This window comes from Scyliorhinus canicula, chromosome 11 (genome assembly GCF_902713615.1).
Source record: "Scyliorhinus canicula chromosome 11, sScyCan1.1, whole genome shotgun sequence".
In the NCBI taxonomy this organism is placed as follows: domain Eukaryota; kingdom Metazoa; phylum Chordata; class Chondrichthyes; order Carcharhiniformes; family Scyliorhinidae; genus Scyliorhinus; species Scyliorhinus canicula.
In genome coordinates, this window is record NC_052156.1 from 21259809 (window position 1) to 21277274 (window position 17466).

A 17466-nucleotide genomic window follows, 5' to 3' on the forward strand; every position below is an offset into this window, starting at 1 on the left:
CAGAAGCTCGGAATTCCTATGACATGCATGAAGCTATGGATAGTGATGGTAGAGGTTCCAATTTTCTTTCCATCACATGGCTGACCAGAATCTCTCCTGCTCTTGCAGCCCACCATTGGTGGATTTGGGAGTTACAAGCCGATACTCAATCTGTTTAGCCGCATTATGAACACACCTTCTTTGGCCATCAGGTCCTACAGTGGGACTTGAACCCAGAGCTTCTGACTCAGAGGCAGGGTCACTACTCACTGTGCCACAAGACCTCCATCACAGATTCTATGCCTGTGGAATCTGCAAGTGCAATATGTTAAATCATGAGTTGCTACATTATTCCAAGAAGGATTGCGTCATGAGGTGGATTTTCCTATGGTGTTGGGGCAGGTGAAATTTGAGTCCACTCATATTGCCAGTATCAATTTCCTGACATTTTCATCAAATGTGAGGGGTTCGATTGAACAGGACGGTTTCTAAGTGTCATTTCAGGCTGGTTTAGCTGGGGGTTTCACCCTGGCTCTGTCGGCGAGTTCCCTTCTCATGACCCTTTCAAGTTCCTCCTCCCTCCTTCACCCCCCTCAACCTGCAGGAGGCCCCTTCATACCCACCCTTCACCCCCACCCTTTACAGCCCACCTCATCCCTCTTTACATGGGTATGGCCCTCCTCTGGCTCTGACCCTTGGCTGTGCTTCTGCCAGCCTGACAGTGCCACCTGGGCACCTTGGGATTGCCAGCGTGGCAGTGCTATGGTGCCAGTATGGCAGTGCCAAGATGTCCAGGTGCCAGCGGGCCACCCTGCTCATTCCCAGGGGACTCCATGGCCTGGGAGACCCCCCAGGTGCTGTTCCTCCTGGTCCATGTTTGGTGGACCAGTACCAATAGCAACCAGCTGGGGTCTCCTGGGGAGGCCATAGATGCCGGGAGCCAGTTGGATCCTGTATCTGCCCGTTTAAGTGCGGTCTTAAACCCATTTAACCGTGCGAGAATCCCAGGAGAGATCTCTCCCAGCATTTACTGGCCGCATTCTGCTCCAAATCCAGCGGGATGCAGCTGGTAGATCGTGCCCAAGATTAACAATCTGAGAGAGGCACAGAACTCACTGTGACCAGGATTTTCTGGTCATGCCCACCCCAAGATCAGAAATTCCCATCAGAGGTCAACAGACCTTTATATGGTCCATCAAATTTCCGTCCCGCTCGCAACGATTTGTCAATTGTCCGGGACCGGACAATTTACTCCTGTTTTCCGTCTACATTTTCAGTCGCAGGTTCTGGGCATTGCTGACATGCTCCCAACCCGAACTGCCCTGAAGAAGTTGGTGCTTTCTCCATACAGTTGCAGTCCGTGTGGTGAAGGCATTCCCTCATTCCTGTTAGAAAGAGAATTTGAGGTTTCTGGCCCAATGACAATGAAACAACAGTGATACATCTCCGAGTTAAGATTGGTGCGTGACTTGGGGGGGGAGCTTGCAGATGTGCCAGGTCTTCCCTTGCACCTGCTGTCACTGTCCTTTCAGACAGTGAAGATCACAGATTTACCTTTAGTGAGAAAATTAAAATTCCAAGCGACTGAACCATTGTTAACACATATTAAGTGCAGCTTACTTCATTACAGGCCTGGAGGGCCGAAGGGCCTGTTTCTGTGCTGTACTTTTCTTTGTTCTTTTTCTTTGTACAATCAACTCTGAAAACTTGTCCATTTTTAATGCAAAGCTATAACAATACATTAAAAATAGAAAAGAGCAGCACGGTGAGCAGTGGTTAGCACCGTTGCCTCACAACGCCGAGGTCCCAGGTTCGATCCCATCTCTGGGTCACTGTCCATGTGGAGTTTGCACATTCTCCCCATGTTTGCGTAGGTTTCGCCCCCACAACCCAAAGATGTGCAGGGTAGGTGGATTGGCCCTTAATTGAAAAAATGAATTGGGTACTCTAAATTTATGTTTTAAAAAATAGAAAATACAGAGCTCTTTGAGGTTACACTTTATACTGAGAACACTTTAAAATAAATTACAAAGAAGCACCAGAGAAATGATTTGTTTTCTAAAGAACCCCAAACTCTGGGCTAATTTTTAATGTCTTGAAGCAATGCAAATGCAGGAAATTTGCATGTGTTGCTCTGTATCCTAGGGCAGAGCCATTGTAATGAGCCGAGATCCAATGCGGGGGGCACGAGGATCGATAGACTGACGTAAAAGATTGAGAAAATCTAGTAACATTAAGTGTGCAACATATCTGCACTCAGGTTTGCTCAATATTTTCTGCTGAATGTTTATGTTCTGATTATGCCTGGTTCTGGATAGAAATTCTCCCTTGCCGAGAGTGTTAATTAAGTGTGCTCTACCCCAGGGCAGGCCCTTGATTCATTGTCTGCCGATGCTTCATTCTGAGCCTCTTTCTTGGCAGGTTCTGTCAGTGGTGGTTTGCACTCACAGGGGCAGGGCGGAGGAGGCAGGTACCAAGTCTACCTCAAGCCGGAACAAGAATAGAACCTGCACACTTGGTGTTACTCTGTGCCACGCGCCAGCTATCTTGCCAACTGAACTGACCAGCTGTGGTGATATGCTTATGGGCCATATCACAGTTGGATGGTGTGGTGAGACCTCCAACCAGCAAGTGGCGGTGCAGACACACTATGCGGTCTCAAGACCAAGGTCATGTGACCTGTATATAACGAGAGGCTCACCCGGCCATCTCCAGATGAAGACGAGATAGACGGTGATAAGATGTACATGTAATAGGTCAGCAGAAGTTGTAAGTTCCAGAGGCAAGACACCAAGGTAACATGCTCTGTATCAGATTGCCATCCGACTGTGCGAGACACAATAAAAGGATCTTGGTTGGACGGATCAAAATGCTTGGTGAGTGTGGTGGTATGATTAACATAGCTGTCTGCCATTGGTGCAGAACACCGGCTTACCATTGGCTCTGGTCGGTCATGTGCCTCTCGACCGATTGGTTGAGACCAGTCATGTGACGGCTCCCCGATTGGTCGAGAGGCTGAGTTAACCCCGCCTCCAGGACGGGGTATAAATACCCAGTACTCCCGGCGGTCGTCCATTTACTGTATACGACCGCAGGGCTAACATCTAGCTGATTAAAGCCATACTTTTGTACAGCAACTCGTCTCGCGTTCAATTGATGGTACATCAGTGAGTTCACTTAAAGTACAAGGGACTAAACACAACACCAGCCACCCCACTCAATGACGGTAAATTTGAAAAACTCACATGGCTGTACAAAGCAGTGAAAGGATGCTTTACACAGTGTGGAAGCACGAGGAAAGGGGAGGCATGGAAGGGGAGAATAAGGACAGGGATTCTATTATATGGGTAGCTGGGAGTTAGGGCACGGGGAAGTTGCATATGTTACTGTGGGGTTTTTGCGTGTGTCGGACCACTCTGTTATTTAGAATGTTAACATGTTAAAATGTTAAAATTATAAATGCCTCAATAAACTGGTTTCTAAAAAAAAAGTGGAAGCATGAGGGCCTGTAACAGAGCTCAGCTTCACACTTGTCTCCACTCAGCTGCTGTTGAAACACTGCTTTCATTAATTTGGATTTGGCGATTCCATTGCACTTCTGGCTGATCTCCCACATTATTGCTCAATAAACTGGAGGTCATCCGAAACTGCTGCCCCCCAGAAAGTCCACTTTCCCATCACGCTTGTAATCTCTTCCAACCCCACAACTCAGATATCTGTGCTCTGCCAATTCAAGCCCCTTGCACATTCCCGGTCAGATTTGCTCCAAATTGGTGGCTGCATCTTCAGTCACCTGGGTCCCAAGCTCTGCAATTCCCTTCTTACAGCCCTCTGCCTCATTACCCTCACTTCTCTCTGTGAAGATACTTCTTACAACCGACCGTTTTGACCAGGACTTCGATCATCTGACCTATTGATCCAAATCTTCCAATCAGCACTTCTATTTTAGGGCAAGGTTACATGGTACCCACGAGTTAGACTAGAATGTTTCTGTCTAACATTTCATAAGAACATAAGAACTAGGAGCAGGAGTAGGCCATCTGGCCCCTCGAGCCTGCTCCGCCATTCAATGAGATCATGGCTGATCTTTTGTGGACTCAGCTCCACTTTCTGCCCGAACACCATAACCCTTAATCCCTTTATTCTTCAAAAAACTATCTATCTTTATCTTAAAAACATTTAATGAAGGAGCCTCTACTGCTTCACTGGGCAAGGAATTCCATAGATTCACAACCCTTTGGGTGAAGAAGTTCCTCCTAAACTCAGTCCTAAATCTACTTCCCCTTATTTTGAGGCTATGCCCCCTAGTTCTGCTTTCACCCGTCAGTGGAAACAAACCTGCCCGCATCTATACTATCTATTCCCTTCATAATTTTATATGTTTCTATAAGATCCCTCCATATCCTTCTAAATTCCAACGAGTACAGTCCCAGTCTACTCAACCTCTCCTCGTAATCCAACCCCTTCAGCTTTAGGATTAACCTAGTGAATCTCCTCTGCACACCCTCCAGTGCCAATACGTCCTTTCTCAGGTAAGGAGTCCAAAACTGAACACAATACTCCAGGTGTGGCCTCACTAACACCGTATACAATTGCAACATAACCTCCCTAGTCTTAAACTCCATCCCTCTAGCAATGAAGGACAAAATTCAATTCGCCTTCTTAATCACCTGTTGCATCTGTAAACCAACTTTTTGCGATTCATGCACTAGCACACCCAGGTCTCTCTGCACAGCAGCATGTTTTAATATTTTATCATTTAAATAATAATCCCTTTTGTTGTTATTCCTACCAAAATGGATAACCTCACATTTGTCAACATTGTATACCATCTGCCAGACCCTAGCCCATTCACTTAACCTGTCCAAATCCCTCTGCAGACTTCCAGTATCCTCTGCACGTTTTGCTTTACCACTCATCTTAGTGTCATCTGCAAACTTGGACACATTGCCCTTGGTCCCCAACTCCAAATCATCTATGTAAATTGTGAACAATTGTGGGCCCAACACGGATCCCTGAGGGACACCACTAGCTCCTGATTGCCAACCAGAGAAACACCCATTAATCCCCACTCTTTGCTTTCTATTAATTAACCAATCCTCTATCCATGCTACTACCTTACCCTTAATGCCATGCATCTTTATCTTATGCAGCAACCTTTTGTGTGGGGAGCCTTGTCAAAGGCTTTCTGGAAATCCAGATATATCACATCCATTGGCTCCCCGTTATCTACCGCACTGGTAATGTCCTCAAAAAATTCCACTAAATTAGTTAGGCACGACCTACCCTTTATGAACCCATGCTGCGTCTGCCCAATGGGACAATTTCTATCCAGATGCCTCGATATTTCTTCCTTGATGATAGATTCCAGCATCTTCCCTACTATCGAAGTTAAGCTCACTGGCCTATAATTACCCTCTCTCTGTCTACCTCCTTTTTTAAACAGTGGTGTCACATTTGCCAATTTCCAATCCGCCGGGACCACCCCAGAGTCTCGTGAATTTTGGTAAACTATCACTAGTACATTTGCAATTTCCCTAGCCATCTCTTTTAGCACTCTGGGATGCATTCCATCATGGCCAGGAGACTTGTCTACCTTTAGCCCCATGAGCTTGCCCATCACTACCTCCTTAGTGATAACAATCCTCTCAAGGTCCTCACCTGTCATAGCCTCATTTCTATCAGTCACAGGCATGTTATTTGTGTCTTCCACTGTGAAGACCGACCCAAAAAACATGTTCAGTTCCTCAGCCATTTCCTCATCTCCCATTATTAAAACTCCCTTTTCATCCTCTAAAGGACCAATATTAACTTTAGCCACTCTTTTTTGGTTTATATTTTTGTAGAAACTTTTACTATCTGTTTTTATATTCTGAGCAACTATTCAAGCAATATTCCTGGCTAACTATCCCGCTAATTGTGTTGAAAATGCCAGAAGTATCCCACTCTAATTGGAGACATTTTCAGAGGGTCTCAGGGAGCAGGGAAATTGCCCATTGGAAGTTCAAATTTCCCAGGCAATTCCCATGGAGATAGTGCGTTGGGAATTCTGTGGGGGGAGAGAGGTTATATCTGGTTTTCAATGATCCAGAAACTAGAAGATCTGGCCCAATATCTCTATTTGACTCGGTGTCATATTTTGTCCGATAATATTCCTCTGAAGTGCCCTGGGATGCTTGATTATATTAATGGTGCTATATAAATATAAGTTGTTGTTGGAGAATAATAGATAGATGAGACTGTGTAACAAAGTTGTTGTTGATGTCCCTGACCATAAAAGATTAAGGAAGCAGCTTATCACAGCACATCTCAAATCTCATCTGTTCATTACATCTGTCAATATCCCTCAAACCAGGTTAGCTTTTACTAAATTTAGAAACTCTGCAAGGAATTCATAGACCAACAACCAGCCTGTTCTTCTCATGTTGTGTGCTTGAATACTTTGGCTTGTGACATCAAGTGGTGCTCCAACAATCTTTTAACAATCTATTTTCTTGAGAAACACTTCCTCCAGCTATTCTCATCACTGTGACTGTGTTGGAACTGGCAACAAGGCAATATTGTAACAGGACACTTGTTTGATGCAACAAGCGCTAACATTTTACTATAAATGAGAAGGAAGTATTGCAAAATTAGTTCCAAGATGCTGTTACACAATATATTACTTGATAACTCTGTGCTAATCCCTGGATATTGTTTCATAATAATAGTGTGATTCACGGAAATGCAACACTCTTGTACATACTTGTTGATCAGCAGTCTGAGTTAACGTCAGAGGCTTCAGACATTTCCGACATACTTAGCTGGATAATTACCCAGGAAATGTCTATAACTCCTGGGTAACCATACGATCACACCCCTCCCTCCATCCCGATTCCACCCCCCTCGACACTCCCAACTACCTCTCCTCACTCCTCCCTGACCTGACTACCGCACACCAGCGTGCCCTCCCCACCTTGCCCACTTACCTCAACCACCCTACCCCCTTAGCTCACCCAGGTAAAAACCATTGTTAGTGGAAGGGAGGGATGGTACAAAGGGGACGTGGGTGGATCCAGGTGGAGGGGGGGGGGACTGAAAACCAAAGGAGAGTTTGGGAAGGGTTGATAGGTGAAGCAGTGGGGGTGGGAGGATGAGGCGAGGGGCAAAGAAGTGAAGGAGGGGAATGAGTGATGAGGACAGACAGACGGGGGTCAGTATTTCCTCTAACGATTTGAACTTGCAGATAGATGAGGGCAGCATCATTGAATTTACAGTGCAGAAGGAAGCCATTCAGCCCATCGAGTCTGCACCGGCTCTTGGAGAGAACACCCTACCCAAGGTCAATACCTCCACCCAGCGCCGGCCCTAGGGTTGCTGGCGCCCCGGGCAAGCTGAACTTCGGCGCCCTTCGGGGGGGGCCGAGGGAGTGGGGCAGGGCCGAGGGGAGGGGGGCGGGGCCGAGGGGAGGGGGGCGGGGCCGAGGGGGGGCCGAGGGGGTGGGGACGGGGGGGCGGACGGAGGGGGGGCGGAGGGGGCCGCCCTGGGGGAGGGCGGCCACCGCGCATGCGCTGATTGGCATTGGCCCAACTGCGCATGCGCGGGACCCGGGTCTCTGGCGCCCCCTAGCACATGGCGTCCCGGGCGACTGCCCGAGTTGCCGGTACCTTGGGCCGGCCCTACCTCCACCCTATCCATAACTCAGTAACCCCACCCAACACTAAGGGCAATTTACCATGGCCAATCCACCTAACCTGCACATCTTTGGCATGGTGGCATAGTGCTGAGGGTTGCTGTCTCACAGCACCAGGGACCCGGGTTCAATTCCGACCTTGGTGACTATGTGTGGAGTTTGCACATTCTCCCAGTGTCTGCGTGGGTTTCCTCCGGTTGCTCTGGTTTCCTTCCACTGTCCAAAGATGTGAAGGTTAGGTGAATTGGCCATGCCAAATTGTCCCCTAGTGTCCAGGGATTTTCAGGTAGGTGTAGTTACGGGGCTAGGAAAAGGGAGGGGTGTTTTTCTTCGAAGGGTCAAAGTGCAATTATTTATACTCTCCAACTGAGCCTCAGAATCCAAAATGACTGATAATTTGACTTTAGTAAAACAGGTAACTGAATTTTACACAGTGCAAAGCAATGAATCAGACATTTTACTATCCTTCGGCCGGTCAGATGGGCAGAACAGTAACAGATGGAATTTAACCCTGAAAAGTGAGAGGTGCTACATTTGGGGAGAGAACTTATAAGGCAAGGAAATACACAATGAATGGTAGGACACTAGGAAGTACAGAGGACCATAGGGGCCTTGGGGTGCATGGAGGCTTGAAGGCAGCAGAACCAGTTGCTAAGGTGGTTAAGAAGGCATACCGGCTGCTTGTCCTTATTAGCCGAGGCATAACGTGTGAGAGCAGGGAGGTTATGGTGGACCACAGCTGGAGTACTGTGTGCAATTCTGGTTGCTACACTATAGAAAGGACGTGATTGCACTAGACAGAGTGCAGAGGAGATCCTCTAGGATGTTGCCTGAGCTGGAGCATTTCAGCTAAGAAGAGAGGCTGTTCCGGGCTGGGATTGTTTTCCTGAGAGCAGAGAAGGCTGAGGGTGGAACTGATTGAGGTATACAAAATTGGGAGGGAGATAAATAGGGTAGAAAGGAATAAACTTTCCCCTTAGACCAAACGAAATAGGAACAGGAGTAGGCCATTCGGCCCCTCAAGCCTTCTCCGCCATTCAATAGGATCATGATTGATCCAAAATTCCTCACAACCACTTTTGTGCCCTTTCCCCATGACCCTTGATTCCCTTACTGATCAAGAATCTCTCTATCTCAGCCTTAAATATACATGAGGACTCTGCCCCCACAGCTCTCTGTGACGAGGAATTCCAAAGACCACAACACTCAGAAAAGAAACTCCTCCTCATCTCAGTCTTAAATTGGCACCCCTTTATTCTGAGAGTATGCCCTCTGGTCCTAGCCTCTCCCAGGAGGAGAAACATCCTCTCAGCATTTACTGTGTCAAACACCTTAAGAATTCTGTCTGTTCTAATGGGATCACCTCTCATTCTTCTAAATTCCAATGAGTAGAGCCCCAACCTGTTTAACCTTTGTTCATAAGACAATCCCTCCATACACGGAATCATCCTGGTGAATCTTCTCTAAATCTGCTCCAACGAACCATAAAATCAAAGGGCGCGATTGCATTGTTCCCGGCGTGGATCCGGGCGTGCCGGGTAAAATCCGGGAGAGTCCCAAAACAGGCTCCGCGCCGAGCCAATGGCAAGTCACCGGACATGAGCCGCCCATTTAGCAGTGGTTTCCACAAACATGGAACAGGCGTAACGGCACCTAGTGGGAGGGGGTCGCAGACCATTAGAGACCGCCCAGGCTTGATCAGTTGTGACCCAGGTCTCTGAAGGTGTCAGTGAAGGTGAAGGAGTTGCAGGGGTTTACAGAGCGGATAGTGGGGTGGACTCGCGGTGGTTTGAGAGGCCGAGCGCGAAGGGGCTTTTGTTTTTTCCGTATGTCCACCGGGTGCATTCCCGGATTGATTTTTTGCACTGGACAAGGCGTTGTTAGTGGAAGTGGTTGGCTCGGAACATTTGCCGATTATGCTGTCCAACCATGCGCCGCACTGGACTTGTGTGTGGAAAGAGGGGGGTGCTCCCAGCGACCACAATGGAGGTTAGATGTGGGGTTGTTGGCAGATAAGGAGATCTGTGAAAAAGTTGGGTTGGCTATCTGGAATTATGTGGAACATTACAAGACAGGTGAGGTCTCCGCCTCCACGTGTGTGAGGTGCTGGAGGTCGTGATTGGGGGAGGGAGGGGTTTATTTTGATTTGGATGCACGAGGAGAGGGTGGAGAGGCAGAGGGTGGTGGAGGCCATGCAGGTGGTGGACCAGAAGTACTCTGCAGCACCTGAGGAGGCGCTGTTGAAGGAGAGGCAGAGGCTCCAAATGGAGTTTGGGCTTATGTCTACAGGGAAGGCGGTGGGGCAATAGCGCAGGGCCCAGGGAGTGATGTACGAATATGGGAAAAAAGCAAGCAGGATGCTGCGCGTCAGCAGAGAAGGCAGGCGGCGAGGGAGATTGGATGGATGAGAGGTACTGGCAGTGTGGTGGTCACGGAGTTGGGGGGGAGGGGCTGGTGAATGGGGTATTTGAGCCTTTTTACCGGAAGCTGTACAGTTCAGAGCTTCCAGTGGGGCATGAGGAAGTTCCTGGAGGGGTTGTAGTTCCCGATGGTGGAGGAGAGGAAGGTGCAGGAGTTGGGGGCACTGATGGGGCTGAGGGAGGTAATGGATTGTGTGGGGCCTATCCAGTCGAAGAAGGGCCCGGATGGGTTCCCAGCAGAGTTTAATAAAAAGTTTGGTTCAGAATTGGGCAGCACGGTGGCACAAGTGGATAGCCCTGTGGCTTCACAGCACCAGGGTCCCAGGTTCGATTCCCTGCTGGGTCACTATCTATGTGGAGTCTGCACATTCTCCCCGTGTCTGCGTGGGTTTCCTCCGGGTGCTCCGGTTTCCTCCCACAGTCCAAAGACGTACAGGTTAGGTGGATTGGCCATGATAAATTGCCCAAAAAAAGGTTAGGAGGGGTTATTGGGTTAAGGGGATAGGGTGGAAGTGAGGGCTTAAGTGGGTCGGTACAGACTCGATGGGCCGAATGGCCTCCTTTTGCACTGTATGTTCTATATTCTAGAATTGGGGACCCTATTAATCGGGATGTGCAAACATCATTGGAGAAGGTGGAGCTCCCCTCGACGCTGTCTCAGGGTTCTATCTCACTTATTTTAAAAAAGGTCTGGGGCAGTGTGAATCATGCCGTTGAACGTGGACGCGAAAATAAACGCTGCTGGTGACTCGTATGGAGGACTGTGTGCTGGGGGTAATAGGAGAGGACCAGACCGAGTTTGTGAAGGGTCTTTTTGTTTGTGGGCGATCTCCTGTTGTATATTTCAAACCCTGTGGAGAAATTCGCTAGGAGTATGGAGATTTTGGGGGAGTTTAGTCTGTTCTCGGGATATAAACTCAACACGGGGAATAGCGGGGTGTTCCCGATCAATGTGCGGGGGCAGCGAAGCAGTTTGGGGATGCTGCATCTTGGCTGGTAGAGGTGAGCTTTCGGTATCTGGGGATACAAGTGGCAAGGTGCTGGGTGCAGCTGCATGAGTTGGTTGAGGGAATGAAGGAGGATTTTAAGAGTTGGGATGTTTTGCTATTATCATTAGCTGGGCGGGTCCAGATGGTAAATATGACTGTGTTGCCAAAGTTTTTGTTCACGTTCCAAAACCTTACGATCTTTGTGCCCATGTCCTTTTATGGAGGGCCATTAAATGATATTGGAGTTTATATGAGCGGGCAAGGTTCCCCAGACTAGGAGGATGTTCGTAGAGCAGGATAAGCAGAGAGGAAGGCTAGTTTGCTAAATCTGCAGAATTATTATTGGACAGCAAATATAACAATGATTAGGAACTGGGCAGTGGGGAGGGGTCGGTGCAGGGCTGATGGAGGAAGCCAGTTTGCGGGCATTTTGCTGGTGCTTCTTCTGTTTTCACTAGCCAGGTACGCCACAAGCCCTGTGGTGGTGTCAGCGCTGAGGGTTTGGAACCAGTGCGCCAGCACTTCAAAATGGAAAGCATGTCCCTTTGGGCGTCAATTTGCTGCAACCACAGGTTTGTCCCGGCTGGATTGGATTTAAAGTTTAGGAAGTAGGGGTGAATGGGGATAGAGTATTTCAAGGACCTGTTTATTGGGGGTGGCGGGTGGTTTGCAGAGACAGAGGAACTGGAGGTGACCTATCAGTTACCAAAGGGAAATAGTTTCCGGTACCTGCAAGTTAAGCAATTCATGAGAAAGGAGCTGGGCTTGTTCCCAAAGCTGCAGAATAAGATTCTGTCTGAGGAGGAGATTGCGGAGGGCAGGGTGTAGGGCATACATGGGGTGTTGATGGAGAGAATGTATTTTGGTGGAGAAAGTAAGCCGCAGGTGGGAGGGTTTCTGAGGCTGGGGTATGGAGTGAGGTGTTCTGGAGGGTGAATTCATCCTCGTCATATGCTCAAGGTGGTATAGGGGCACACATGATGGTGTCCAGGATGAGCTGGTTCTTATTAGGGCTAGAAGTTAGGTGTGGGTGGTGCGCAGGAGGCCATATGTTCAAGGCATGTCAGACGCTGGAGGAGTTCTGGAAAGCTTTTGCGGACACAACGTCAAAGATCCTGGGGGTGAAGATGCTTCCGAGCCTGTGGGATGCAATAAGTGGAGTGATGGTGGATCCGGGACTGCAAGTGGGGAGAGAGGCTGACTTGTTGGCCTTTGCCTCGCTGATAGCCCAGATGCGGATATTGCTAGGGTGGCGGGACTTGGAGCTGCCTGGCTGGGCATGGGGGAGCAATTTGGCGGAGTTTCTGCACCTTGAGAAAATAAAGTTCGCTATAAGGGGTTTGGGTGAGGGATTCTTCGCGAGGTGGAGGCTATTCACCGACTTCTTTAAGAAGTAATAAAACATCGGCAGGAAGGGGAGGGTCCTTTCTTTTGTTTGGAGTTTGATCTGGTAAGAGAAAAGGGGGGGGTGAGTGGGCTGGAGAGAGGAGAGGGGGCAATTTGGATATGGTTATTGCATATTGTGTGTTGATGTTGTTGCTGTTTCTCTTTGGTTTGTATATTTGTGAAAATGCCTTTAATAAAAATATATATTTTTAAATAACCCCCTTATCCCTACTCACTGTTTCCTGTCTGCTAGTGAATTCTCTATCCATGCCAGTATACTACCTCTAACACCGTGAGCTCTGATCATGTAACTCAACCTTTTGAGGTACCTTGTCGAACACCTTCTCAAAAGTCCAAATACGCTACATCTACTGGTTCCCCTCTATCCAATCTAGATGAGATTTCCTCAAAAAAACTCTAATAAATTAGTCAGATGCTATTTCCCTTTGTTGAATCCAGTATTATGACTCTGCTTAATTAGATTATGATTTTCCACATGTGCAACTAGTGCTTCCTTAGTAATTGATGTTAAGAATAGATGTTAGGCTAATTGGCCTATAGTTACCCGCTTTTTGCTTCCCTTCCTTTTTGAATAGGGGTGTCACATTGTGATTTTTCCCAACCTCCAGAATCCAACCAATTTTGGAAAATTACAACCAGTGCATCCACTTTCTCTGTAGCAGCTACTTATAGAATCCTAGGATGCAAGCCATCAGGGCCAGGGGACCTATCTTCCGTTAGCCCCATTAGTTTGACTAATACTACTTCGAGTAGTTGTATTTAATTCCTCCTCAGCATTCTTTAGAATAATGGGATGTTCGAAGTATCTTCCACCGTGCAGACTGATGTAAAATATCTGCCATTTCCTTGTTTCCCCTAACTATCTCCCCAGATTCATTTTCTGAGGGGTCCATGTTCACTTTGACCTCTCTCTTTTTATATATTTAAAGAAGCTCTTAATGTCAGTTTTTATATTCCTCACTTGTCTACCCTTGTAGTTTATTTTCTCTTTCTTTATTATCTTTTAGTCCTCCTTTGCTGAATTCTGAATTTATCCTGACTTTTGCCTCCTTATATGCATTTTCGTTCCAGCCACGTATTCATCCGATATATCCTGCTTTTCTACTCTGACTAGCACATGGCACTGGTAATAATCCTGAGATCACAACATTTCAGGTCCTATTTTTCAACTTACTTCCTAACTCCTTAAATTTGGCTTTTGGACCTCACCCTCTTTGTTACCCATGTCATTGGTATCAATGTGTATCACGGTCATTGGCTGTTTATCTGCCCGCTCCAGAAAGCCACAGCTTCAGCTTCAAAACACAGACTTATTGCTGTAGCTGAATACACTTAGAACATAGAACATAGAACAGTACAGCACAGAACAGGCCCTTCGGCCCTCGATGTTGTGCCGAGCAATGATCACCCTACTCAAACCCACGTATCCACCCTATACCCGTAACCCAACAACCCCCCTTAACCTTACATTTTAGGAAACTACGGGCAATTTAGCACGGCCAATCCACCTAACCCGCACATCTTTGGACTGTGGGAGGAAACCGGAGCACCCAGAGGAAACCCACGCACACACGGGGAGGACGTGCAGACTCCACACAGACAGTGACCCAGCCGGGAATCGAACCTGGGACCCTGGAGCTGTGAAGCATTTATGCTAACCACCATGCCCTCACAACAATAAATCACAAAATGATCTTACAAACGCCACACAGTGACCTGGGGCCAGGATCGAATCCGGTTCCTCGGCGCCGTGAGGCAGCAGTGCTAACCTCTGCACCACAGTGTCGCCCCCTAAGACAGCGCGTTATTAAGGGGAAGAGTTGACTTCATACAAACCATCTCAATTAGGGGGTTGCTGTTGACTTAAAACATACTCCAACACATATTGCGAGTTTATAATTTATGCAAATAAGAATTGCACATCTTTTTGCATTTTTAAAGTTTTCCCAGTTTTCATCACACATGGTGCCATGACAGACAGCCATCCCTGAGCATCAAAATCACCACATCGAACATATGTTGTACATTATGATTTGACAAGTATCGATGTTGGAATTGTCTAATTGTAATGTATACATCCAACAAATAATTTAATGACTGGATCATTATATTCTAGTCTTTGTCACTCAACCTCTGCTAGAAATGCACATCCAACATTGAGAACAAGCACATTAGTCAAGCAGGATTGGAGGATGGAGTGAGATTTAGACTGAGAAGGTGGGGAGGCAAAAAAAGATGAAGGAAGTGGGTGGGGATAAGGGAAGACAATCAGAGTTGGGAGAAACGCTCTCAAAGGGGGTGTCCCTCAACTGAGGGGAGGGGCATATTTGTAGTGGGTTCTTCTTTTGGGGGTTTGATTTTTCCTCTCCGTGAAATGCCTTCTTCTCTACCCTGAAGCTTAATATCAAGATAGGCAAGGCTGCACCAAGCTGGTTTCGAGGTGGGAGGTGGGGGTCAGTTGAACTGTCTGTCTACACCCTGTTATGTAAAGTCTGCTGCATTACATAAGGTGTTGACTATCACTGGGTTATGGTGTTCCTCTATGCAAAACCCATGGTGCCACTGAAGTCCCACCACACCAGGTTAAAGTCCAACAGGTTTATTTGAAATCACAAGCTTTCGGAGCTTCAAATAAACCTGTTGAACTTTAATCTGGTGTTGACTGACTTCTTACTGTGCCCACCCAAGTCCAGCACTGGCATCTCCACGCCACTGAAGTATAACATTTCTGTATTTCCTTATAATTAAAAGGCATTTACACAGGACAGGGGTATCAGAGGCTGACACACCTTAATCGTGTAACTGTGCATCACACCTTAAAATACCTGCAGGGCAAATATGATTTTCTCATATAATACAGTGACTAAGTGTGTGAGATCACCAAAACTCAATTCCAGGTAGGAAACCAGTACCGGCACAAAATCCTCAAACTCACTTCACCAGCAATGTTGTTTTCTGGCCCTCCTGCATAACTTACTCCTTTTACAAAAAGTTTAAGTTCACATGATACGTAGGTTTAAAAGAAAATCATTAAACTTATCCAATGTCTGTTTGGACTCTCAGCATTTACAATACAGGCTACAGTCCAAAAAAACCAGGGCATTCGACCAAACGTTCCAGCCATCCCTGTTCCTCTAATCCTATCCTCACGTCCTTCTAATCACAGGAAAAGAGAGACTGGGTCTCTCCACAATGACTTCAATCTATCTGGAATTTTAATCTTTATTTGTGCCACAAGTAGGCTTACATTAACACTGCAATTAAGTTACTGTGAAAATCTCCTAGTTGCCACACTCCAGCGCCTGTTCGGGTACACTGAGGGAGAATTCAGAATGTCCAATTCACCTAACAAGCATGTCTTTCAAGACTTGTGGGAGGAAACCGGATAACCCGGAGGAAACCCACAAGGGGAGAACGTGCAGACTCCGCAGAGACAGTGACCCAAGTCGGGAATCGTACCCAGGTCCCTAGCACTGTGAAGCAACAGTGCTAACCACTGTACTACCGTGCCGCCCATATGGAACCCATGTCTGATGGGTTAAAGGTTCAGATCGCAGCACCGCTGCCTTCGGGGTCATCCATCCACCCATATAAAGGTAGACAATCCATTTCACTTGCCCGGGGCCCAGCCCTGGCCACAGGCACCAAAACCTCTCTGGGGAAAATAATGAAAGAGAAAAAAATACCTGGCAGCAACTCATTGACTGTATCTGGGGAGGGTGGGAAGGGGTGGAAGAGGATGGGGAAGGGGGGAAAGAGGGTGGGGAAGGGGGTGGAAGAGGGTGGGGAAGGGGGTGGAAGAGGTTGGGGAAGGGGTGGAACAGGATGAGGAAGGGGGTGGAAGAGGATGTGGAAGAGGGTGGGGAAGGGGGTGGAAGAGGGTGGGGAAGGGGGTGGAAGAGGGTGGGTAAGGGGGTGGAAGAGGTTGGGGAAGGGGTGGAAGAGGATGAGGAAGGGGGTGAAAGAGGGTGGGGAAGGGGGTGGAAGAGAGTGGGGAAGGGGGAGGAAGAGGATGAAAGGGGAAGGGGTGGACAGGGTGGGGATGGAGGTGGGATAGGGAAACATCAATGGGGAGGGGGCAAGAGATCAAGGTCCAGAATAAGGTCTGGGGGGGGGAGTCTCACCTCATGGGGACAACTGGCTTCCAGCAGTGGTCCGCGAAACTTCTCCAGGCTGCGGATCCCGCCTAGCCACAGCAGCAGCAGGAGTGGGCGGAGGTCGAGCTGCATGGCCGGGGGGTGGCCCCCGGGGGACGCAGGCTCTTTCAGGCGAAGGACGGGGTGAGAAAGTCGGCTCCCAATCGGTTGGAGCGGCAGCGACCTGACTAGGTCACCGTCCCCATGGCACAAAAAACAAACAACAACTTCTCTCAGTAACAATCCGCAATGTGCCGGGTTCCCGGGGGCAGAGGGACAGCCTGTCGCTGCCTGTCAGGCGGTGTGAGGATCCAGGGGGTGGGGATGGGGACCCGGGGTGGGTGGGTATGTGTGTGGGGGGGGGGGGGGGGGGGGTGTTGTGAGGATCCGGGGGGGGGGGGGGGAGGACCCAGGGGGTGGGTGTGTATGTGTGTGGGGGGGGGGGGATCCGGGGGGTGGGGATTTGTGGGAGGGGGTGAGGACCCCGGGGTGGGGGTGAGGACCCGGGGGGTGGGGGTGAGGATCCGAGGGCTGGGTGTGTGTGTGTGGGGAGAGGGGGGGGGGGGTGAGGACCCCGGGGTGGGGGTGAGGATCCGGGGAGTGGGGGTGAGGATCCGAGGGGTGGGGGTGAGGATCCGTGTGTGTGTGTGGGGAGGGGGGTCCGCTCTGTCAGCCGCTGCGCTCTCCCCCTTCACCGCAGCAGGTTGCTCCCGGGAGGCAGCCCCTAATCCACCGTCTCCTGCAGCCCGCTCCGCCAGCAGCCGACAGGACAACGCTCCAGAGTCCCTGTGGCATCAAACACAGCCGCCGCCCCTTTCGCCCAGGGGGAGGAGTGGTACAGGAGGAGCTGCCCAAAATGCCAG

General features: G+C 48.7%; 1 protein-coding gene across 2 annotated transcripts in view; it reads right to left on the reverse strand.

Annotated features, from left to right (window-relative positions):
• Positions 1-16926, reverse strand: part of LOC119973898 (interleukin-17 receptor C-like) — an 87166-nt gene extending 70240 nt beyond the window's left edge. For both annotated transcript variants that reach the window (XM_038812486.1, XM_038812485.1), the window contains exon 1: positions 16592-16926. In XM_038812486.1, the coding sequence (XP_038668414.1) occupies positions 16592-16696 (105 nt within the window). In that variant the 5' untranslated portion in view covers positions 16697-16926. The remainder of the gene's footprint in view (positions 1-16591) is intronic.
• Between the last annotated feature and the right edge of the window lie 540 nt (positions 16927-17466).